This window comes from Stomoxys calcitrans, chromosome 5 (assembly GCF_963082655.1).
Source record: "Stomoxys calcitrans chromosome 5, idStoCalc2.1, whole genome shotgun sequence".
Taxonomy (NCBI): domain Eukaryota; kingdom Metazoa; phylum Arthropoda; class Insecta; order Diptera; family Muscidae; genus Stomoxys; species Stomoxys calcitrans.
This window is the reverse complement of record NC_081556.1, coordinates 144,029,605-144,055,756: the sequence shown is the minus strand read 5'-3', so window position 1 is coordinate 144,055,756 and position 26,152 is coordinate 144,029,605. Positions and strand designations below refer to the sequence as shown.

The window sequence follows — 26,152 nt, the reverse complement described above, 5'->3', positions numbered from 1 at the left end:
AGATAACAAAAATTAAAAAAAATATTAAAATAAAAAAAGTAAAAAATATAAAAAATAACTGTTGAATATCTTTGTCCAGCTTTTCCCCTTTCTTATACTATAATATTATTTATATATATTATTATTTTATTTTATTTTGTTATTTATTTTTTTGTGGTATAATATTATTTTATTGTTGTAATTTTTTAATTATATTGTTATTATTTTTTAATATTTTTTATTTTTTTGTTAACTTATTATACATTTATTTTATTCTTTTTATTGTGTCTGGATTTTAATATTTTGTTGTTGTTAAATTTTCATTGATTTATTATTTTCCCATTTTCATATTTTAATTTTTTACAATAATGGTGATGATTTTTAACTCGACCTTATTTATTCAATATTGTTGATTTTAATACAAGCTCGAGGTCTTTCTGATTTTTCTCTTTTCTTTATTATTTATGTATCGATATTTCGCATTTCAATGAAATGCATTTTCAAGATATAATCTACAACAAATTAAATTTAATTTTAAACTATTGACATCACTGTTTCTATTTTTTACTTAACTTACATATCTAAATGAGAAACAAAACACAAACAACAACTTTATGCGACCATCTTCAACAGTCGTTGTCTGCTTTGCTACTGTTTTGTAGTTTTTCTTATTGGACTTTGTTCTCTCTTTGTACCAACAGCCTATAGTTGTTTGCGCATCCCCCTGAGTCTGCTTTGTAATTCATGCGTTTTGTTGTTGTCGTGTTGATGATGTGTTGCGTTTCTAGTGTTAGTCTCTTGTTGTAATTTATCTAGTTATCTATTGTTCTTACTCTTTCGAAGTCTGGCTCATGGCGTTCTGTTGCACAGTGTTCTGCTAATGCCGTTTTTTGGTGCGTGTTTCTACTCCTTAATGCAATGGAGATGAAACTACCGGATGCCAAATTATATATCGGAACCCCCAAAAATAAATTAAAAACTAGACTTGCAGGGCATAAATCTGACATTAAATTAAGGAGTAGAAACGCACACCACAAAAACGGCATTAACAGAACACTGTGCAACAGAACGCCATGAGCCAGACTTAGAGAGAGTAAGAATAATAGATAACGAGATAAATTACAACAAGAGACTAACACTAGAAACGCAACACATCATTAACACGACAACAACAAAACGCATGAATTACAAAGCAGACTCAGAGGGATGGGCAAACAACTATGGGCTGTTGGTACAACGAGAGAACAAAGTCCAAGAAGAAAAACTACAAAACAGTAGCAAAGCTGACAACGCTGTTGAAGACGGTCGCATAGTTTTTGTTTTGTTTCTCATATAGTTATGTAAGTTCAAAAAAAAAAATAGAAACAGTGATGTCAATAGTAAAAATAATTTTAATTTTTTGTAGATCATATCTTGAAAATGCATTTCATTGAAATGCGAAATATCGATACATAAATAATAAAAAAGAGAAAAACCAGAAAGGCCTCGAACTTCAATTAAAAACAACAGTGTTTTTAAAATATTTTTTTTTGTAATTTTTTTTATTTATTTTATTATTTTTTATAATATTTGTTTTATATATTATTTAGAGCTTTTTTTTATTAAAATAAATAAACTAATGACCCCTCTAAAGTGATCGAATAAAATCGTTTGAATATAATCGTTTGAATATAATCTTGAAGAAGGGATACAATTAAATTTATTAGCCATTAGGCAATATTTATGACGGTGAAGCAGCATCTGAGCGGTAAAATACAAGAATGCGCTCTGTTTGAAATGCTGGATAGTAGTATGCCGAAAGCATGTACATGGTATATTTTATTCGAGACAAAAATCTCAATCGATACGAAATTCTAATCATACGAAATCAATCCCTAGATATTTTTAAAGAAATTTTTGTTACACATTTCAAAAAAAAAAAAAATTATATTTTATGTGCAACTTTTGTTCTCTCTGACCTTTAAGTAAACGCATATTTTGTATGAACCGTCTTCATAGAATCCACCTCTGCCCAGCCTCCTCTCAGCAGCAAGCATTTTCAAAAGCAAGTAGATTGAGAATTTTTCATAAGGTTCGCTGGCAATTTTTTTTTAAATTTTTGTTCTTTGGAGAAAAGCAGCCCATGAAGATGTTGCTTCTAATTTGTCATATGAAATTCTAAACACTTTTGTGTTTTTATTTATTATATTTAAAATCTATATAGAAAACAAGTGGCAATTCATCTTTATTTTTGTGGATACAAATCTTTGTGTATTTATAGATGTTCATAAATCACCACAACTATGTTAAATTGAATGTATAAATGTTTAAATTACTATTTGCAATTGCAGAAAAAACTCAGAAATAAGGTTTCCTTCCTTACTGTTCACACAGATATACTTCCTTCTGAAATTTCCTACACTCCTCCCCGCCCAAAGAAAAGTATGGCCCATACCTATTTTGATGTTGAGTATTTTGAATTTTCTAGAGATTAATGGTAAGTAAATGTTTTGAGTTTTTTCGCTTAGCTCAGCTCAGCTCCGTTCCGTTCCAATCCTCTCTTTTCTAATTTCTAAAAGTTATTCTATTGAAAGAATTAAAACAAAAACAAAACAAACAAAAAAAATGTTGCAAGTTTTCAAACCAAAATCATTGACTTTATTATTATACATATGTATGTGAAACATCATATTTTCGTTTTTATACTGTATTTGTTAATAAAGCAAACATTGCTTCCCTTTTTTAAAAAAAAAGCCCCCCCCCCCAACAAAAAAGAAACATCTTCATGAAAAGTAATTATAAAAGAAAATAACCATTTTTCACTACATTTTTACGTAAGAAAAATGTCATAAAATCAAAATGAAAATGATATAAGAAACATGAATATTTGCTTTATAACACGACGACATTTTTAATGCGAGCGCATCGAGAACTTCATCACCACCACCACCACCATTCTCGTTAACAGCCGTTCATGCACACATGAACACCTCTGAACTCTGCTCTTAAGAGTTTTTGAAACAAAGTTATGCCTATAATTTACAAGCAAAACCAAAAGTATGATTGTCCACACAGCAAGATAAAAATAAAATAAAATCATATTTTATTATAACACATACAAAAAAAAGCAAAAAAAGAAAAAACAAAAACAAGAAAAACAAACGTAAATGTATAAAACAACCGAAAAACAAATTCACTTACTTGTGAATAGCATAATTTTTCATGAATTCAAAAAACAAAAGAAAAACAATTGGAGGAGAAGATTGATAAATTATTTAAGTTTATTGAAATTACAGTTTCTTAATTATCCAAAAAAAGAATAAATAAAGACTAAAATCGAAAAACTGATCATTTTATTTTATTTTAAAGAAATGTACTAGAAAGATTTAAAGTTAGAAAAGAAGGAAATGGTAAGCTGAATTAAGGCTAGACATAACAAGTAGAAGCGTGCTAAGTTCGGCCGGGCCGAATCTTATTTACCCTCCACCATGGACCGCATTTGTCGAATTCTTTTCCCGGTATCTCTTTTTAGGCCAGCAAAGGATAAAAGAAAATAATTGCTATGCTATTGAGGCTATATCAAGTTATGTTCCGATTCGGAACATAATCGAATTGAATGTTGGAGACCATAATAGAAGTCATTGGGTAAAATTTCAGCCAATTCGAATAATAATAATTGTGCCCTCTCTTGGCTTAAGAAGTCAAGATTCAAGATCGGTTTATATGGCAGCAATATCAGGTTGTGAACCGATTTAAACCATACTTGGCGCAGTTTTTGGAAGTCATAACGAAACACGCCATTCAAAATTTCAGCCCAATCAGGTAGGAATTGCATTCTCTAGAGGTTAAAAAAGTTTTTACGTTTTATGGTACTAAGATGACAGATTTTTGATGCATTCTTTTGTTGTGATCTTCCCTCTAGCATATTCTCTGCTCATGTACGCACACGTATATACACACGCACACAACTCCCTTTGCGTGTGTTGGTAAAACGTCGATCAGCTTGATGGCAAGATGGCGGATTGTACCATATGATTTGTGGTTGTTGTGCACCACCTTTAATTGTTTCGCCATGATGGTTGAATTAAAAAGGTTGTCTCACTTGCCCAAAGAGCGTAAGAAAGAAGAAGAGAAGGTTTGCCCCGGTCATCTTGGGCCTTGTACTTCTACAAATAAGCCGGTTAACCCCTCAGCTCTAATCATTCAAAATTTCAAAGAGATAAATCTTCCCTTCTGAAACGTCAGCGATGCAAGACCTTTTGCAGCAAAGTCATTGTAAATTTTATCAACAATCCAAATCATGCATCAAAATGAAAATCGAACCAAAAATGCCTTCTTAAGGGTTGGTGTTTTATTCTGCTTTCGGAATAGCCCCTGAAATTTTTAATTGTTTCGCGAGCACAATTTGACAGCAGTCAAGTGTTTTTGTTTCCATATGAAAACACGTTTCCTTATCTGCACTTATTGTTTTCTCTATTTTATATACTTTTTCTCAAATAAACAAAAAAAAAGAAACACTGAAACCAATAAAACAAAAAATAAAGCCGGCAACAGTTTCAAGGTTGCAACTATAATAGTTTTTTTGCCAGAGTACTACTTTTCCGCCTATTTTTAGCCAACGTTTCGCCGACATTTTTTTATGTAGTTTGACAGCATTCCGCTTGAAAAGCTGAACAGAATACTCAGCATAAATCAGAAAATATGAGACCAGTTTCGGTCAACATTTTAAAATATACTATTAAAAGTCGAATATCCCCGAAACCAGTGGAGAAATTGTATATTAAAAAAAGGGCTGAGTTGACAAGTTTTAGGGCCCTGGCAAGATAGCCTAGATCACCTACGGACTTGAAATTTTAAACAAGATTTTGTTAACACCTCAGCTCTAACCAATAAAAATTTCAGAGAATTGTCTCATTATGACGTTCTTAAATGGCAGCTACTAGACTGCCAACAGCCAATCAGCAAAACAGACCCGATGTAAAGTCGTCGGCTCATAAAAGGGCACTTTCAGTAATTTCAGTCAAATTTGAAACAATAAATGGCATTTAAGCCCTTTGATTTCTGTACCGAGTATGATTCATATCAGACCGTATTTGGAAATAGCTGCAATATATACTGAATGGCGCTTACTTTCAAGCGCCAGAGTTGAAAATTTTCAACTTATTTTAACGTTGTTCTTGTTGGATTTGGGTGTAGAGTTGCTTTTTTCCAACGCGACACACAAAATCAAAGCTCAACACGCTCATTCTTTTTTGGCCTATAGTGTACTCCGCCAAGGCGGATTTAAAAAGGTGGTCTCATGCGAAAAGCTGTTAACAACCGTCCAGGATTTGACAGTGTTAGGATGTTAGATTTTTGTTTGCATTCTCTTTGTTGTTATTTCCTTTCTCTCATATTCTCTGCTCATGTACGCCTACGTATACACACGCGCTCATAAATTTCTTTGTGTGTGTTGGCGAAACGTCGAGCAGCTTGATGATAAGATGGTGGATTGCACCATACGATTTGTGGTTGTTGTACAAATTAGACCACCTTTTATTGTTTCGCCATGGTACACCGCGAGAAAGAGTGTACTCAGCTGTTTGCTGTACACTACCTGCGTTAATCTATCTTGTATATAACACTATTTTGATTCGCGGCTCAACTGTGTGTGACGCCGTCATACATTTCTTTGACTATGTATTCTTCCATACATGTTTATTTATATTATTTACCTTTTTTTACCTATCAATCCTAATAATTAATACCATTAAAAATAAATAAATTAGTAATATTAAAACTAGTATGGATTCAAAAATTAAAGTGTAAGTTAAATATAGTTTATTGCTGATACGGTAACCACGTCAAGCTCCCATAGGTGGCCAAGCTCGTTCCGGTCCATAGGACCGATCCACGGGAACATGGTGACCATTGGTCATTTAAAGGCGTAAATAATTCGCCTTGCCATATGAAGTATCGTAGGCATTCAATATTTAAACAAAACTCAATAACTCTGATTATCATCGACTGCAGTTGCAGCTACTCCATATATATCATTCTACTATCCGTTAGCTCGCAGATGACAATCAACATCACACAAATCGGAGCTCAGAGTTCCAACCCGTATGAGCAATCAAACTGGTTGACCTACCGGGCATTTTACCTTAAGTCGATGCAGTTAAAGAGATAAACTTATTGTGAATGGATGTAGGTTTCCATCATATCTATTCATGTTTCCGAGTTTACATCTAAAAGAAACAGTTAAGGGGGCAAATCATCAAAAATAGGTAGAATAGAAAGTTGTCGACGACTGCCCACAGCTGCTTTTTGAAAAATGTATTTGCACTCGTTAAAATATTTTATGTTAGGAGTCTTAAGGGAAACTGTGTATCCAAGACATTATTCATGTCTTGAAATATAAAGTTGGTCACTCACTACGTGGTCAGCTGCGGCAGCCATATCAGGGTATTTTTGTACAAATTTTTTAAAACGCCACGCATCTAAGGCCCCCTATCATATATATGTTAAATCATGTATAAATATCCGAATACCTGCTTTATTTAAAATGGTCTGTTTAAATTGTAATAAAATTTGTTTTTTTTAGTCTGGTTTGTGGTGATGTTCGTGGACGATTTAAGCAAATGTTTCAACGTGTCGAAAGCATCAATAAAAAAGCTGGACCATTTGAAATTTTGTTGTGTGTTGGCGATTTCTTTTCTACAGATGAAAAGCAAAATGAGGAGTTGATAGCTTACAGAAATGGTCACAAAAACAGTGAGTATTCAACATTTTTAGAAGAAACACCGAAACCTAATAATAAACCTCAATATTAAAACTAGTTCCTGTTCCAACGTACATATTGGGTCCCAATAATGAGAAATCCTTGGAATTCTACAAAGATATTGAGGATGGAGAGATTTGTTCAAATTTAACATATTTAGGTAAACGTGGACTTTACACATTATCTTCGGGCACGAAAATAGCATATCTAAGCGGCATAGAAAAACCGAATGGAGCAAAAGATGAAGATTACTATTTCCAATTGGACGACATTGAAGCAGTTCGTAATTCCTGCTTGGTTAATAAGTCATCGGCTAGTGATTATCGTGGTGTTGATATACTTCTTACTTCACAATGGCCCTATGGTGTGGCCGAAGAAGGGGTAGGAGGAATTGCTTATGGTACAACAATGAAATAAAATAATTAACCATTTATTTGAAAATTTAGAACAGCAATGCTTCGAAGCTTATAGCGTTTTTATGCCGAGACATAAAGCCTAGGTACCATTTCTGCGGACTAAGTCAAAAGTATTATGAGCCAGCACCATATAGGCAAGTTTTTCCTTTTTTTAAGCAATGAACTAACTGCTAATTTAAATTAATGATTTTTTCCAGACTAAAATCCGACCAAATTACTCAATTGGAGCTGTGCACACGATTTATATCATTGGCCGATGTGGGGAATTCAAATAAGCACAAATACATTTATGCATTGAGTTTAACGCCGGTGGAAAAGATGCGAGTTTTGGAGCTTATACAGAAGACAACCAATGAAACCAAATGCCCATTTTCAGATATTGATTTTAAGGATCTTAAACTTAAAGGCCAAGAGGTAGAGTCTGAAGTAAAAAACTGAAAATTAATCCTAATAATTTAATATTTTTTTAGACTGAGAGCAAACAATACTTCTTCGATATGGAAGGTAAAAATGAAAATCGCAAACGAAAGGGAAATGATCATCAACACAAAAGACCCAAAGTGCAACAATGGGATCAAGGTTCGAATAAAGCTTAAATGAATTTACCTCAACAAGTGCTATACACTTTTTTCTTTTGAATTCTACAGATATTTGCTGGTTTTGTTTATCATGTCCAAATGTGGAGAAGCATTTGATTATTACCATAGGATCTCATTTCTATCTCGCCCTTGCTAAAGGCCCCATTAATGACTACCACATTTTGATATTGTCTATAACTCATATACCTTGTGCTGCTCAACTAACCGAAGACGATTGGAAAGAACTTTTACGTTTCAAGAAGGCTTTGAGAAAATTCTTCAAAGAGCAAAACCAAGTGGTTTGCTTTACCGAAAGAAATTATAAAACGTCTCATTTACAAATCAATGTGTTTGGCATTGATGAAGGTTATGCATGGAAAATTCAGCATGCTTTTGAAGATAAAGCGGAAGAATTCAATTTAGAATTTGAAACCCTGCCTCCTTTGGATTCATCACAAATGCTGCCGCAACAAGGTCCTTACTTTGTCGCTGAATTACCCAATGAGACCACTTTGATAACAAGACAAATGAAACATTTTCCCATTCATTATGCTAGGTGCGTAAAATACCATGATTTTCTGTATTCGTATTGAAGTTTTCAAAAAAAAAGCTTAATTTTTAATAATATTTCTCTTGTAGGGATGTGTTTTGCTCGGAAAATCTCTTAAATTGTGATGAAAAAGTGGACTGGAGAGCCTGCAAGTTGGATGTCGAGAGCGAAACGTCTTTAGTTAAAAATTTTAGAGAAAATTTTGCTAAATTTGATTTTACCTCCTAGAATGTAGGAAAGTAAGTGTATGGTTTCTTACTTTGTTTTCTATGTACAAGACCGTTTTATTTTCGTTGTATGACCATTCTATAATAAGCTAATAAAAAAAATTACATCTAAAATATTTCGTGCATGTTTTTGACTAAACTGGGTGGGTGCTATGTAGGAATAGTGCTCATGAATCGCGTTGATATATCTTATTAAGAATTTGCAAAAATATGCAATGTGGCACACCGCGAGACGTTTGTTGTATGTGAGTTTTAATCATATTGTAGGATTCCTCTTCGTAGATGGCATATGTATTGGGAAGACCTAGACTTTTGTATAGCTCCTTTACAATTTCCGCTTTCTCAGCATCTGAAAGCGAAAAGAGAAATTTTATTTAAACACCCTATAAAGTTCTGTCAGATTTACCATTTCTTCCATAACAATCCCTCATGATTTGTTTCTGCTCATCACTAGCCCTTTGCATGCAAACCACCGCCAACCAGGAGCATTTGTTATCCTGTATGTCAGTACCAATTTTGCCTGTTATTTTGGGATTACCAAAGCAATCCAAAAAATCATCTTGAACTTGAAAGAAATGACCCATTTCTAGTAAAATAGTCTTGGATTGCCGAAAAGCTTCCTGATCCTTGATGCTTAGTGTCCAAAAAAAAGCAAACAAAACATTTGACATTAATAAAAGCAAGCTATGTAGTGCAGTGCTAAACACAACTTACCCAGCTAAGTGCATAGCCAAAGCAAAAGGCAAATAGAAGGTATAATAAGCAGTCTTGTTTGCTACCGTGGCATTATACTTCTCCATGGAAAATGATAAAACATCATTGTTGGCATTTAGCAAATCTAAACATTGACCGCAGGCAGTGATGTATGTTATTTCATGGAACAATTCCATGAGGTCCACATAACAATCGGCAGTTCTAAAGTACTTTTTGAGCAATGCATAAAGGGCATTTTCCATCATTAGAGCATCATTGAGTGCGATTAGACCAACATCGGGCATTTTATGCCAGCAGGTTTGTCCTCGACGCGTCGAGCTATTGTCCATAACATCATCGTTGACCAAAAAGAAGGCATGCAAAATTTCCACACACCAACCTAGAATTTGGGCCAATTTAACATTCTCCGGCGTTAGCTCCTTGGCTGGGACCAGATTTTTATATGTTAGAACAGTAAGTAGGCCACGATTTAGTTTGCCATGGGGTATATTATATTTTAACGACTGGGGATAATAGAAGTTATCAACAAGTGCATTTATTTGAAAATTTATCAACAACTTACCCGTTCAAACCATGACGAAATTTCTGCGGGATTATATTTGTCGGTGATTTCTTTCAAGTCTCGCACAATATCTGCAAAAGAGCAAAGAGAAAATGTTTTTTTTTTCTTTTATGCAAAATGATTCGAAAATTCTATTGTAAATACTATATTACCGACAATTACTTTTTGGGCAACCCAATATTTTTCTTTGCGTAACAGAGTGACATAATAGGCTTTAGTGAATTTTTTTCTTGCAACTGCGAATGAAAATACATGTTTATATAGCTCCATGCAACATGATATAAAGTTTTTGCAAATAAAAGCGATTAATTGCAGCACATATGTTCTTTATTAGCCAGAAATGATTAAAATACGGACAAAATAATAAATGGATGTTTGTCGCCATCTTGTGTTCTACACATAAATGTCTCGGCTGCAACCGAAAATTTTGATAGAAGTGCAAACTCAGCTTAAGACATAAACCGTTATTTCTCATTTAACCCTGACAGGTTCATAGAAGAGTAGCTACCGTGACTAACCGTGAGAGAATGAAGTTCTTGGTGTGTTAGTGTAAATGGCACTAATCATGACACTCGGCTGCAACCGAAAATTTTGCTACAAGTGCAAACTCAGCTTAAGACATAAACCGTTATTTCTCATTTAACCCTGACAGGTTCATAGAAGATTAGCTACCGTGACTAACCGTGAGAGAATAAAGTTCTTGGTGTGTGAGTGTAAATGGCGCTACACTCATGACACTCGTCCGTCGTCCGTGTGCGTGAGTCAACATGAAAAATCACTCACGTGCGCAACTCTAGTTTGCAAGATCAGGAAAGTCTTCCGTAGATAGTGTCATTCACTAATCGTGGGAAATTTTGTGTTTGAAGTGTGATCCAAACAGGTCCAATATCTGATATTCTCCCCAATAAATAAGCTCGCTATAGTTCTATAAGCCATAACAGTCCCTTGTGTTAACCTACCTCATGACAACTCCATTTCAACAGTGTGCAAATAGCCTTAGCACAGTGCAGTAATAATTTTAAACATAAGTCCCATCCAATTTGTACATTGAAACTAAAGTAACCCATGACCCTGTTTGAGAAAAATCACTCTATCTGGGTAAGATAAAACATTTTAATTTCTTAGTCGCATTTAATAATGGTGTGTATGTGTTTGCGCGTGTGTTTATACCTGGAAATACAGCCATAAAGTCTCGATTTTCATCTGCTGACACTGTAGTACGAGATGCTGCTGGGACCGAATGATTTTGTAGCGTTGATAATGTTCTGAAAAACACAATTGTAATAAGTATAAAGACAATTAGTTGTTGTTGTTGTATGCTTTTAAACTTGCAAATTGGTTAAATAAACATTTTCTAAAAAATATTTTTGTGACACAAACACAAAAAAAGAGGAAATCCATAGAGCTCAAAAAAACCAAAGTCAACACACAATACTTGTGGGTTATCTAAAATTAACCCGAGCAGTTCAAACATATGTAGGAAGCAGCTATTGTTTGGTGACAATGTTGTTTTTTTTATAGAGTTGTTTAGACTTTATGCATGCAAAACCTAAATTCATTGTTCAGATGTGTTTTTGTTTGGCTCCAAATATTTGACGTTTTAAAACTGACTTAAAAATTAAAAAAATATTTGTATGTATGTATAGAAAAGAACATGACAAAAATTGAAATGTTGTGCTACTTTAACTTTAATATCATATTCTTCATTTTATCAGGGTAGATAGAGGTTGCCCCCAAGTCCCAACGAACTTTATATACGTGTTCATGGGATAATTTAAGGGAGGAGCGTGCAAACCATTATATGTTTGACCATTTGTAGCTCTCCCGGTACAAAACTAACATTGAGAACCCTGCAGTCCCTGGTCGGTAAAGGATTGCATTGGAAAAATTCGGTGCATAAAAATAACTACCATGCTATGCGTTTGTAAGTGTTAAAAAGTATGAAGACCGACACAAAATCATATGCATCTGTCTTTTCATGTACGAGTATCTTGAATTTTGGCATATAAATCTTTTGTGGCATTACAGATTTTAAACCAAGGCGTATTTAGTAAGGTGGCCTCTTCGGCGAATTGCTAAACAAAGCATATTTTTTGGGAACTTGATATGCTAAATTTGCAAACAGGGCGAATAAAAATCGATGCGCCTTAACATTTAAAATTTTTGGCAAATTTGCTTCGACCAATCAAAGCAAGAAGAAAGAAGTTTATTAATTTTTGAGTGGCAAGCAAGAAACACACTTATTTAAAAATGTTTAAAATTCCAATTAGCACCACAGGTTTTACCCACAAAACCACCAAGATGGTAGATTTAAATAGTTTTCATTAGGTTATTGTTGTTGTTGTTGTAGCAGTGTGTTGTACACTGAGGCGGCAGCCCTTGCCGATGGAGAACTCCATCGGGTCAATCCGGTACGTACAACCGGCTGCCATGGGATTGATTAGGTTATTGTAGCCGTAGATAGCTACCAAGTGAATGCTGATATTGATAGACGGGATAATTAACGTATGACTCAAATAGGCAGATTGTGGTATGAGCTCAATCACCATAAGGTGGAGTTGTGTACTGCTTTTTGGCTCTGGGGTATCTGTGGGATTTTCAGATAATTTGAAAAGGACGGTTAAAGTTTGTTGGCTTCAAGGACGACGTTGTCATCATGGTGTGTGGCCGTTCAGAGTGCATATATTGGGTTGTCCAAAAAGTAATTGCGGATTTTTTAAAAGAAAGTAAATGCATTTTTATTAAAAATTAGAATGAACCTTAATCAAATATACCTTTTTTACATTTTTTTCTTAAGCAAGCTAAAAGTAACAGCTGATAACTGACAGAAGAAAGAATGCAATTACAGAGTCACAGCTGTGAAAAAAATTTGTCAACGCCGACTATATGAAAAATCCGCAATTACTTTTTGGGCAACCCAATACATATCAAATTTAAGCAAATTTAGGTTTTGACAACTTAGTCTGCATTCCAATGTGGTGTAGGGTTTTCTTTTTATACCCTACACCACTACTGTGGTACTATAACTTAGTGAATTAGTTTGTAACACCCAAAAGGAAGAGAGAGATAGACATTGATAAACAAATCGATCGACTCAGAATCACTTTCTGATTCGATTTAGCTATGTCCGTCTGTCTGTCCGTCTGTCTGTACATGTTAATTTGTGTAGAAAGAACAGGTCGCAGTTTCCATCCGATCGTCTTTAAATTTGGTACAGGCATGTTTTTTTTGGACTAGAAACGAAGCCTATAGAAATTGGAAAAAATCGGGTTAGATCTGGATATAGCTCCCATATATATGTTCCTCCGATTTTCAGTAATAATTCAATACAATAGTCATTTGTAAACGCATTCTTTCGAAATTTGGCAGGAAGGATTTTTTTTTGACTCTCGAATCTTGACTGACATGGAAATCAGTTTAGATTTTGCTCTCATATATATATAAATATATATATATATATATATATATATATATATATATATACATATATATAAAATTTTGGGAAGATGGTTCAATAAATGCGTTTGCTGTGACTGTAGAAGTTCAAATCAGGCGATATATATATATATATATATATTTATATATATATATATATATATATATATATATATATATATATATATATATATATATATATATATATATATATATATATATATATATATATATATATCGCCTGATTTGAACTTCTACAGTCACAGCAAACGCATTTATTGAACCATCTTCCCAAAATTTTGCAAAACGCTTTCCTCGACGACTGCCACAGTATCTGTGTTCGACCAATTTTGAGATATATTGCAAAAAATTGTCAATTGGTTAACCGATTCTGTCGAAATTTTAATTGTATAATTATATTGTATAATTTCCTTATATTGACCTTAACTACATCGAGTTTTGTCAGGCTCTACTGCCTTTCTATAGAGATGAAATTGGTAAGATAAGAAGTAAAATTGTTAAGCGGTGATGAGAATACCTTCCAACCAATTCTTGACAATGGTATTGAGGGTACACTGTAGAGGTGTGAGCAAGGCGTATTCCTCAGGTAGCCGCATCGACCCAGCTGATACAATTTGATATGTTAATTATATTTTGAATTTGCCTTACAAAAATATAAATTTCAAAATAAAAATTTTATAAGGTGACTTTTGTGTTAGTTCCTGTTAGGTTCTTAAGCTTAGGTTATATAATGGTACACGTCTAGTATCCTCAATCTATTAACATCATTCAGGAAACTAAGGTCCATTGTTTCGCCCCAGAAAAAGATTCAAAAATTGGATGAGGACACATAAATTTACTGCATTGCAATGCCAGACATTAGAATGAAGAAGATAAGTAGTCGTCATGCATGACAATAAAGGGGGACCGGGACCGGTTTCGGAAAAGTTCCCTCCAATCTGCCATTTCAAGCCTCTATAGTAGTGAAGAGTTGGACTATGCGCCTGAAGATAATTTAGAAAGAAAAAAGATTTCGTTTAGCCATAATCCTGCGTCTACCTCCGCAATGTCAGGGTAGTGCCGCAATATGTAATCAACCGTCTCATACCCACAAAACTTGCGTAAGTCCGCCTCTCCATGTGTGCAGCGCGACGTCAAGGTCCTGATATTGCAATGGTTTATCAGGATTCTTGTCAGTAGCGAGAGAGGCAGCCCCACTCCATCTAGACGATCTCCCCTTTACAAACCAAGTTACCTCATATTGGTGAATAGCACCAACTTTGTCTTTCGGCGGTTTACGTCAAGCCTAGTGTCCAATCTTTGCGGCATACTATACGCCATTTGAACGACCACACACCATGATGACATCGTCATCCGTCTTCATAGCCAATAAACTTTAAACGGTTCATTTTCATTGATGACCTGAAAATCCCAGATATCAAAAAGTCTTTAAAAGGGATACAAACCCCCTCCTTCTGGTGATTGATCAATCTTTCTATTTGAGCCCTTTGCTTGTGGTACGCTAACTGCCCACCCCATCCAAATATCATGAACTTAAATCAGGGGGTCCTTCTGGTTACAAAAGAGACACACGTCTAAGAAGTTGGAATCAATCGCAGCCCAATTGGAATTGAGCCAGAACTACCCTGGTCTGTCGTGGTAGGTTAAAGGCATTCACTTGGTAGCTATTTGCCGCTTCCATATCCTAGTAAAAACTATTGAAACCTGCAATCTTGGTGGTTTTATGGGTTAAGCCTATAGAGCTATGGGAGTTTTGTACATTTTTAAGATAAGTTTTTTCTTGCTTAACACTCTTATTGGTCGAATCAAATTTAAAATGTCACGGCAAATTGAATTTTCTTCGCCTTGTTTACAATTTTTGACATATCAAGTTCCCAAAAAAGATGCTTTGTTGTAGCAATTCGCCGTTGCGGGCACCTTATTAATACGCCTTGGGTGTGAGGTTTTGGCTGTTATCACAATCGAAAAGTTTTGCCCCAAAAACTATTGGGCTGCAAAACTTCCTGGATTTTTTTGATTTTAATTAATTTGCTTATTTACGCCAATTCGTTAGACCATATATGACTATAATACTACAAAATTAACAACGTTTCATAAAAATGTTTTTAAAAATAAATCAGATATACTACACAAAAGCAGTTAATCTCATAAATTTAACAAAAATTAGCAAAATTTAAAACTTTCTTTTTGGTAAAAAAAATTTGAGCAGGAATTAAATACTAACATTTTTTCTCTATTTTCTATAACAGTAAATATTAGATAAATTATTTTTTTGTTTTGATACGATTGATAAAAAATAACATAAAATATTCTTAATGGCGACTCTTTAACACATAATCAATCATATCCAATATGGGCATCAATGATCTGTTGTGTATACACCGATAACTTCTCTTTAATGTGTTGAGGTGCTTGCCTTGCCTTTGTCCTAGACTACAAATCCTCATGCACGCATATGTATATCCATATGTACAATGTGTATTGTATGCCTACGCCTTCTGGGTGCATTGATAGATACATAGATAAAAATTCTATTTATAGAAATACTTGAAAATACCATATACAGCCAAATGAGTGGAATTTTCTAAACAAGCAGGCAACAATAATCCTACAGGACCAAAGTACATGAACCTAACACTAGACAACAAACAAAACGATCATGACAAACTTATGGAAAACAAGTTTTGGTGGCCCATGAATGGGAGCCGGGCATAGCTGCCAAACAAAGATATTTATAATTTCGATTGCCTTCATTGAAAACTACTTGATAAAATCTCATATTACTGGAATTTGGCACTCGTTAAAATGCGTACGTTATACCCAATCTATACAAACAAACATACATACCAACTAATGAATATGAAGATGTCTGCGGAATTAAATTATTTTTGTATTTATGTATGTATGTAGGTGTGTATACACTGGTATGTACAACAAAACTAATATCTGACTATCATTTGAATTGAAATGTAAACAATTTCTAAATTTTTGGGTCGTTGACATGAGTTTGTTATCCAATACACAGGTTGTAGTGGAACTTTGAGGGAGAGTTGTTTTATTATACTAACCTTGAAGATTTCTGCCACTTGCGTTTGTTTATTACATCCAATGGCAGTCCTCCTATACGATCAGGATCACTTGTTCGGTTATTATCAGACTTTTGTACGTTTTCACTGGTAGAAATATATCGACGGTTCAAGGCCGCACCCCCTGTATTGGAAACCGCATAGCCGGTAGTACTTAAGTTGCGTGGCAACTTGGTCAATAAAGAACGCAACATTATTTGTGGACTTGCTTTCTTTTTTATTTAATTTAATTTTTGTTGACTAAAAACTGGAGCGCTCCGATTTCTCTTTTTTCCGACTGCAACAATGCTATGTGTTCGAGTTACAAAAAACATATGATTGTGTTTTGGTTGTTTTGGTTGATAGGCTATGGAGATACGGTATACGTTACGTTCTAGGCAAATTAAAGAATATAAATGTTGCCGTACCGTTTTTTTTAGGCCATTTAATTTTTTAACGGACTTATGTGGTTAGGCAGAATTTATTGGGTTGCCTTAACACATAGAGATTTATTTTAAAATAGGCCTAGTACTCGATCCATTGCACACTCAGTATGCACTTATAAGGTAAGGTCATGCGAACAGCTGAGTACAATTTTTTTTTGATTTTGCAGTAAACCAAAATGTCCAAGTGTTGAAAACACAGCTGTGTTTCTGAAAACTTAAAGAGATGTTCTATTTGATCCGATATTCCACACATAAGCAACAAAACATTGTTCTAATGATGAAAATACAAATATTAAACACACAACATGAAAAGTTGTAAAACAAAGTTTATTTCTAAAACCACTTTGACATTTCAATTTACGACATTTGCCACTCAATGTAGTATCGTTGATGGTAGATTTCTGTTGTTGTGTCTACTGGTTAAAGAAATTTGGTTTTCTGAATATATGTTTATTGCTTATCCTAACGATAAACCATAAAACCATGTTTACACTGAGTCCAAATCCACTTGATTTGAGATAATCTCCAAAACCCCGTTTACACTGCTCATAAAATCCGGATTAAAGGCTGATTTTATAAAGGGAAAACAGATGATCGAGCCATTAAATCCGGATTTTTAAAGCAGTATAAACTGGGTTTTACCCTACGATTCAAGTGATTTGTATCTGTCGACAGGGAAGTTTTTGGCAGCTTTTTTTTATTGTTTTTACAATTTTTATTGTGTTCAGCACAATGAAAAACAATTTTTATAATTTCAATAAAAAAATATCAGGTGTTGAAAAAAAGTGATGTTAAAAACCAATTATAACTGGTATTCAATACAAACGAAGTGTTGCATTTGAGTTTCAAAAAACATTTGCTGTAAATCTTTTCAAATAAGTAGATATGCTCACATTGAAAATGTATGGGAAACCTCGTGCAAAACACGAGATTTCCGAAATCTTGTAGCAAATCTGGATTTTTTTTCTAGTGTAAACATGGTTTAAATAATAGGTGAAAAACTAACTAAACCACATTCACCGTTCATTCACAATAGTATGTCAGAACAATTCAAGTAATGACTGCGCAGCACTGTATGTAATAAAATAAAACAAGGCTATCAGTTGCTCTGAACACAAAGTGGAAAGGATCCATTAAAATTGTCAAAATGTATCATTTGAAAACTAAATAGAAATGTGAGTTTTTGCCCGTAGCACTTTAACTATCGTAAACAACCAATTTTTGCAAGAAACTAGGCAAATTGGTAAATTACCATACCGCTTTTTGAAGGTGTTATTACTATATCGAACATTTGCGGTCAAAAAGAGGTAAGTAAGAGAAAGTAGCACTTTTTTATTAAATGAAAAAAAAACGAACAAAATTAAATGATCTTACAAAAATATGCATCACTATCGGTTGTTCAGTTTATATAAAGATAACGGGATATGCTGATTTTTTCCTCTCCCCCTAATTTTGACCCCAAAAACTGGAATATGGAATTCGGTCCACATGAGAACTGAAGAGACAACCTGTCACAGTTCGTAGCGTAGCATTCTTCTGGCAGGTCTGGTTCTTTCTCCGCGTGTTGCCAAACGGACAAGCCCATGCTGGCACTGTATAGTTTACTCATTTTTATTGAACTGACAGCATCCTTCCGTTTTCTATACGGTGAATAATGAGGTTAAGGATGTGGTGATGGATACCTTCTACGTCTTGCAGCGAAGGCCTGTACGGTAGTTGTCTAGCACCCACATAGTCATGTTCAGCATGAACAAAATCATGTTCAGTATATGCTCGATCTTAATGCCCTCAGAAAGAGAATTGTAGGTAGATGTTAAATTGTACTGAAAATATAACCTAATTTGGGGAACTGGGGGACTAGGGTGGTAGGATGTTTTTGAAATGTATCTAGAGAGAGTGGTTTGGCTGACCTATCGAAAACCTTCAACAGATCAAGTGGCACGGGTAATATGTTGAAAATTTTCTAACAGATTGAAAATTTACAACAATGATCGGTAGGCGGAGCGCCTTAAGTATTTTGGCTATAGGCGAGTGATTTCCCTTTTCCTTGCCCGTGAAAAACATAAGACATCCCGAAAAGGTCACGAACAGTCTTGCAGTGTAAGAAGGAGTTTAACGACTTCTCTGAGGAAAGCAACATCCGCATCGTTTGTGTGCCGTGCGGTGAAGGCCAGAGGACTGCCGTCAATAAACTTGGCTAACCCGAAGCCTTTCGAATCGACGCATTCCGAGTTAAGGGAGTGGGCGACAAATGAGCATACAACATTGTGAAACAGCGAAACGGTCGGTAGGATGGCGAAAATCCTATGGGGGGATCCATATCGTGAGAAGACGAGCCTTTTACTGAAGGGAAGTAAAAAGGAAATCAGTATAGCTTTCGGTATCATAACAGGACATATAGGACTACGGGCTCACTTATGTTAAATCGGTGTGGCTCGTGATAGCATGTGTAGGGCATGCGGGAAAGATGATGAAACGTTGGGGCATTTCCTTAGTCATTGCCCGGCTTTCGCGTCTAAACAATTAAGAATTTTGTAAGTAGCACGGTATTCCTAGCTTAAAATTTTCTTTTTAGAGGTGACTTTATAGTTTTTAGGGCGAACAAAAAGCCTATTACTGGCTTAGGTGTATGTCCAAGTGGCATGGGGCTGATTAATATCTGCACCCTCTTTTCAACCTTACCTAACCTTTAAGCTTCTTTAAAGTCAATAAGTTACAAATGTTCAATAGCAATTGCTCTTGACTATACATAACATATGCGTATTTGGAAATACGGCCAAAAGGCTTGACGATCCGGGGTAGAATGATTTGGTAGCGTTGATAATGTTCTGCAAATAAGATTTAATTTTAAAACACGTAAGGACGGGCTAAAGTCGGTCAAAGCCGACATTTTCATACCCTACACCACATTGGGTATGCAGGCAAACATTGCCGATTTGCCCATGAACATTCAAGCGGGGATACTTCTTTTATATCACAGAGTGCAGGCTCATAGAAGTTTTAAGCTCAGTAATAAGGGACCTCATTTTTATTGCCGAGTCCAAACGGCTTACCGCAGAACGTCACCATATAGTCAAGAAGTTTTCACGGCTGATTACATAGGGTAAATGCCTCACAAGTTTCGCCAGCAATAGGAGGGAAAACCACCAATGAGAATTTGTTGAACTCCTCGCTGGGATTTGAAACCATGCATTCCGCGTTAGGGCGGACATACTAACCTCTGAGCTACGGTGGTCCCAGTGTATGTAAGCTAGGTTGTCGAAATTAATCATTGCTTTCATTTGAAATGAATTCGTACCAAAATCCATACCTACGTTATTGTGGGAGTCATAGAGGAAATCGCTGTATAATTTTGAGAATATCGGTTGAAAAATCCGCTTGCAAACGCTCTAAAAGTGAACATCGAGCGATAAATATGTATGAGAGCTTTAACTAAATCGGTTTAGATTAAAGATATGATGAAATTCATCAGTAAAATAAAGAGCCAAATTTCGTCGGGATCGGTTAACGAATGGCGATATTATTTTACTATCAGTAAAAATCGGACGATAATTTAAAATCAATTTTGACCAAAATCGGTACATATAATAAAATTCGTAAAACAACCCATTGTGCTAAATTTGAGAAAATCTTTTAAGAAATTTGAAAGTGAAAATCGGGCGATATATATGTATGGAAGCTATATATAAATGCGAACCGATGTCCATGTAGTTCGCCAATATTGTCATAGAGTCATATGAGAATCTTTGGGGCCAAATCTTATGAAGTTCGATCAAGAATTTTCCACATTATTGCAATTCACAATTGTTGTTGCAATTGTTGTAGCAGTGTGTTGTACACTGAGGCGACAGCCCTAGCCTAGCCTAGACTGCATCGGGCCAATCCGTTACCTACAACTGCCTGCCATGGGATTGTGGGTCCATCTCTCTCCCTTCTGGTTGTTGCAAACAAATTCCACTATGTTGTACTACCCTGTACTACATTAGAGGTGTAGGGTGTAAAAAACTAGTTTTAGCTCGAAAGCTCTGTGTAAAATTTAAAAACTTCAGCGTAATGTTGTTGCAGTAGTTCTTGTTGTTGTAGATTCTCGGCGGGGGAGCAGTGCTATGCGCGGAATATTTATGAATCGAACCCTGCACTAAGGGTTTATATGCAGTGTGATTATAATAGGCAGTCAGGCAGACACATAGAAATTACTGTTGGGGTATCACTCGACAAAATCCTGTTTTTATGAAACTTTCTATGAAATGGCATTTCAAAAAAATATTCTTTGAAAATAAAATTGCAACGTATTTTTATGAGATCTAACAGAGTATTTATATATACTATTGATCGTCTTGACTTTCTAAACCAATTTAAACTTGTCCGTTCCTCTGGCTGTATGTCGAAAGCACACCAACTTTCATTCGAGTAAAGCTAGGTGCTTAAAATTTTGCAAAAATACTTCTAATTAGTGTAGGTTGGTTGGGATTGTAAATGGGTCAAATTGGGCCATGTTTTGATAGAGCTGCCATATAAACCAATTTTCAGATTTGACTTAAAACAAATAGAAGAAAATAATTTTAATAGTTAAATGTTTATCATTATCATAGCCTGAATTAAGCATTTTCATATTTTCCATTTTCCTTTTAAAGTGTAAAAGGTTTCGTTAAAGCACTATATTTTGTTAAAGTAGAAGTCTAACGTTTTTAAGGACTAATAGGAAATTCTTGGGAGCCAACGTAGGTCTGAGGTTAGCATGTCCGCTTTTGGCGCTGAACGCCTGATCATTGATATGAGAGAAGATTCCCCTCTGTTACTTAATGGAGTGCTTATTGGTCTTAATTACTCTGTGAGTTGGCAAAACTTGTGAGGTATTTACCAGGTATTCAGCCCTGTAAAATTCTTCGCTATGTGGTGTTGCTCTGCAGCAAGCCGTTCGGATTTGGCATAAAAAAGAAGGTCCCTTACTATTGAGCTTAAACTTGTATTGGACATCAATCGTTGATATGAGAGAAGTTCTCCCGCTGTTCCTTAATGAAGTGTTCATTGGTCTTTATATGACATCTGTAAAACTTTTCTTCGAAGTTCCGATATGTACTTGTTTGAGTTTTTTGTACCATTGATACTTTTTCAATTTCAATCTATTCCTAGACATAGTTTAATAATCAATTCTCTGCTTATATTAGAGTTTGAGTAAGTTATTTTAGTTATCTCAACATAATGATTGTTTACACTCAGGTTTGTTTATAAACAGAATTTTTATTCGATCAGAATCAGTTAGGACATTATCGAAGGTCTTACCATTTACGTTGACCCTTTAAGTTGGGGGGCAACTTGGTAGTCAAATAACCTAGAATTATTTAAAACAATGTCTTTCTATTTGAGCTAATTGTACATCTCTTATATATAAAAATTAAACTTTCCGATAGCGTGATGTATTTGTATTATTGGTACAAAAGTATATGATATAGTGTTTGGAATTGTGTATATGATTTGATAAATTTGGTAGTTCATATTTTTAAGGTCTTTCTGCGATCCAATTTTTAACTTGTTTACATTTTCGTAAATCCCAAAAAGGACTTCAGATTTTTGATCCTGGTGTTAAATCAAGATTTGGCTTGATTCATGGAAAACATAAAACATCATGTTGTGGCATTTTATGATATTCAATTAGAATTCGAACTTCACCCCATATTATTTGTTGGCTAACCGTGCTTATAAATTACGTTTATATAGCGTATCAAGAAGTTGCAAATATGTTCTATGTGGCACCACTCCAGATGTCTGTTGTATACGAGTTTTAATACTGTCATATGATTTCTCTTCGTAGGTTGTATATATATTAGGAAGTTCCAAGCTATGGTAAAGTTCTTTCACTATTTTAACTTTTTCAGGATCTAAAAAGAAGAGCAAACTTTTAATATAGTTTGATTCGATTTGCGAAAGTCTCACCATTTATTCCATAGCAATCCTTCATGATTTGTTTTTGCTCTTCATTGGACCTTTGCATGCAAACCACAGCCAACCAAGTACACTTGTTATCCTGAATATCAGTACCAATCTTCCCTGTTATTTCGGGTTTACCAAAACAATCCAAAAAATCATCTTGTACTTGAAAGAGATGGCCCATTTCGAGTAAAATGGTTTTGGATTGTAAGAAAACTTCCTGATCTTTAATGCTAAGTAAAAAGGGACAATAAGAAATCTGCAGGACATGACTCAACTTACCCAGCTAAATGCAATGCCAAGGCAAAGGGCAGGTAAAATGTGTAATAAGCGCCCTTATTTACCACTGTGGCATTATACTTTTCCATGGAAAATGAGAAAACATCATTTTTGGTATTCAGCAAATCCATGCTATGACCACAGGCCGAGATAAAAGTTATTTCATGGAATAATTCCAAAAGCTACAAATAGCAATCAGTTGATCTAAAATACTTCTTCAGCAAATTGTACATAGTATTTTCCAACATTGTTGCGTCACCAATAGCGTTTAGGCCAACATCAAGAAGTCTGTGCCAGCAGGTTTGACCTCGTCGGGTTGAGCTATTATCCACAATGTCATCATAGAGCACAAAGGAGCCATGTAACATTTCTACACACCATCCAAGAATTTGGGCCAACCTTATATTGTACGGCGTCAAATAATTTGCTGATACAAGATGTTTGTATGTTTGTACAGTCAGTAAGCCACGATTTAGCTTGCCATGTGGTACATTATATGTTAACGCCTAGTTTTGGTAGTTATTAAGTGTTAAAGAATTAAAATACTTGAAATTTTATACTGACTTACGCGTTCAAACCACGAGATAACCTCTGGGCGAATCTTTTTGTCGGTAACTTCTTTCAGGTCTCGTACAATGTCTGTAAATAGGAGAAGTTTTTAACGTCGTCTGTGAATGTGAAATATGTTCATTATCACAAAAGAGCAACGAATTCAATTCTTTGAAATTTATCAAAATTCTTGCCGGGCAATGACAAAAGAAATGCTCCAACGTCTCATTATGTTCCCCACATAACCTACACATGCTATCACTTGCCGCACCGATTTTGCATAAGTGAGCTCGTAGTCCTATGTGTCCCGTTATGACACCAAAAGCTATACTGACCTCCTTTTTACTTTCTCTCAGTAATAGCCTCATCTTATCACGATCTGGATCCCCCATAGGATTTTCGCTGTCCTACCTACTGTTTCGCTGTTCCACAGTGAAACATGCGAGTTTGTCCCCCACGCCCTTAAATCGGACTGCGTAGACCCGAAACGTGAATAACTCGGCTCACTTCAAAAATAAATTAGGAAACACTGTGGTAGATTCGGATCAAGTGATGATTCCCTTTGATGTTGTGTGATTGTTTCCTAGTATTCCAGTAGATTGTGCAATCAAAACCATAGAATGTATGTGGGCGATAATTCAAGATTTACATCCATGATGAAGGGCCTTTTCCTGAAAATATTACGTTTTTGCATACAAAACAATCGTTATTTCATGTACAAAGGCAGAATATACATGCAAAAACGAGATATGCCTATGGGATCAGCAGCCTCGCCAATAGTAGTCGACATTGTGATGAAGAAACTATTAGAGCAATGCCTTCGAAACTGTGATATTAGACCTAAAATCTTGACCAAATACGTAGACGACCTTTTTGGGATTATTAAAACCAGTAAAATGGATAACATCTTGACATCAATCAATAGTTTTAACTCAAGCATACAATTTACTATAGAAAAAGAGTGTAACAACCGCCTACCATACTTAGACATGGATATAATAAGGCAGAACCATAAGATTTTGATTGACTGGTATCAAAAACCAACATCTTTCGGAAGACTACTACTACGCCTCTCGTTTTTGAACAGACGCAGACAGACATCACGTAGGCGACTGATAAAGTAATTCTCACTCAAAAAAAGGCAAGTGCAAAAAACTAACGGAATATATCTACGCCGCTCAAAAACACTTATGCCTCATTCCTCTGCTTGCTTTGGCTTTATATGGCACTCATCTGAGTGGTGCTCTCTTGCAAACAACACACGATGTCCGTCTACTAAATTAAAAAACCCATCCAATGAACGATTACTAAAATGTTCGGGCATCTCTCACTCCATGGTATATGTACGTGTGTTTCTAGATAACTTTGTATTGTTAGGTGGAATGCGTAACAGACAAATGCTTTGGTCAAAGTGGCTATTGAGTGCTAAATTTTGGGACACATGCAGTTCTCAAGTGCATACTGCCCTAAAGCCTAGTACTAACTTCATTCGCACGAAAATTGTCTATTAATTGGTTGCGAAATATACCGCATTTTATTGCGTTTCGACAAGGTGTTGGGGCGCAAAATCGAAGTCAGTAAAAGGCTTTATTCATTTTTACTAAATAGTGCGTGTATGTGTCTACCTGGAAATATGGCCACAAAGGAATGTTGTTCATCTGTCGATTTTGGAGCAGTGGATGGGGCCGGCGTAGAATGATTTTGTAGCGTTGAAAATGTTCTGCAGGAAAAAAGAACAAAATAGTAATAAGTGTTAATAGTGGCATGACAATATGGACCTCTGGCGAAATTTTGGGTACCATAGGAAATGTATTGACATGTCCTAAGCGAAATTATCGTTATCGAATATTCGCTTGCACGTACTTAGCCTAAAAACAAAAAATTTGTTTTCAAAAACAGAGCCAATTACCCTACTCAAAACATCACAAGCTTATATCTAGCACAATATGGGACTCAAATGCCATTATTGTCATGGATACTAGAGCTGGCAAACTATCGATATTCGCAACATTTGATATTTTCGAAAATTTTCAAAAAAATATCGATAACCATCGATACTGTCGTTAATTTCAGTATCTAAAGCAAAAAAAAAACATACATTTCAGTCTCAAGTTCCTTGTTTTTGCAATATGAAACAAGAAAAGAAAAAGAGTTCGACGGAATATAGACAAGTTGGCCGACGGACCATCAAACAAGCGTCATAGGTAAAGTTATAAGTGGGCCATCTGCCTGTAGGAACGCAGAGACAAATTAGACTTTACCAGACACAAGTTCATACATACTGCTGGGACCTCGTGATTTCTGCGGTAACACATAACATCACATAACATCGACCCAAAAGAGGACCAATGAGTTTGCTTGCAAACAGTGTCCAAAACTCTTGCCCTCAAAGAAAGACTTTAATTATATGCAAGTGCACGATTTGGAAATCATATTTTAATACCTATTGTAAATGCAGTTAGACCAGCACATGATGAGCCACAATCAGGACGCCTCCAAGCAGTTCAATTGTGAGAAATGTTCGTCGTGTTTTCTACGTGTTTTTCTTGAAAGCTCATATGCAGGAACACGAAACTTGGATTACTTTTGTGAAGTATGCAGAGTGAAAAGCGAAAGTATACGGGGGTATACTAATCTAGTCAGTCCGTTTGTTATACCTTGAAA

The 26,152-nt window shown here is 35.2% G+C and overlaps 4 protein-coding genes across 4 annotated transcripts in view; 2 read left to right on the top strand and 2 right to left on the bottom strand.

Moving 5' to 3' along the window:
• Positions 1-5,645: 5,645 nt before the first annotated feature.
• On the top strand, positions 5,646-8,605 carry LOC106085400 (CWF19-like protein 1 homolog). The gene is made up of 8 exons (XM_013249628.2): positions 5,646-5,762; positions 6,542-6,711; positions 6,777-7,099; positions 7,165-7,268; positions 7,332-7,548; positions 7,605-7,713; positions 7,782-8,268; positions 8,352-8,605. The coding sequence occupies exons 1-8, from the start codon at positions 5,743-5,745 to the stop codon at positions 8,488-8,490; spliced, it is 1,569 nt and encodes a 522-aa protein (XP_013105082.2). The 5' UTR covers positions 5,646-5,742; the 3' UTR covers positions 8,491-8,605.
• Positions 8,522-16,623, bottom strand: LOC106085401 (uncharacterized). Its single transcript, XM_013249629.2, has 6 exons — positions 16,290-16,623; positions 10,936-11,030; positions 9,766-9,836; positions 9,204-9,706; positions 8,896-9,122; positions 8,522-8,838 (listed from the first exon to the last, which is right to left on the bottom strand). The coding sequence occupies exons 1-6, from the start codon at positions 16,499-16,501 to the stop codon at positions 8,657-8,659; spliced, it is 1,290 nt and encodes a 429-aa protein (XP_013105083.2). The 5' UTR covers positions 16,502-16,623; the 3' UTR covers positions 8,522-8,656.
• Positions 16,624-17,891: 1,268 nt separating this feature from the next.
• Positions 17,892-26,152, top strand: part of LOC106085406 (SAGA-associated factor 29) — a 70,058-nt gene continuing 61,797 nt past the window's right edge. Inside the window, exon 1 of the mRNA XM_059368657.1 lies at positions 17,892-18,039. The gene's annotated coding sequence lies outside the window, so the exon portion shown is untranslated. The remainder of the gene's footprint in view (positions 18,040-26,152) is intronic.
• Positions 22,321-25,808, bottom strand: LOC106085379 (farnesyl pyrophosphate synthase-like). Its single transcript, XM_059369964.1, is given in 6 exon segments — positions 22,321-22,611; positions 22,667-22,893; positions 22,943-23,445; positions 23,508-23,578; positions 25,114-25,208; positions 25,771-25,808. Coding segments are annotated over 6 exon segments (1,116 nt in total). The 3' UTR covers positions 22,321-22,429.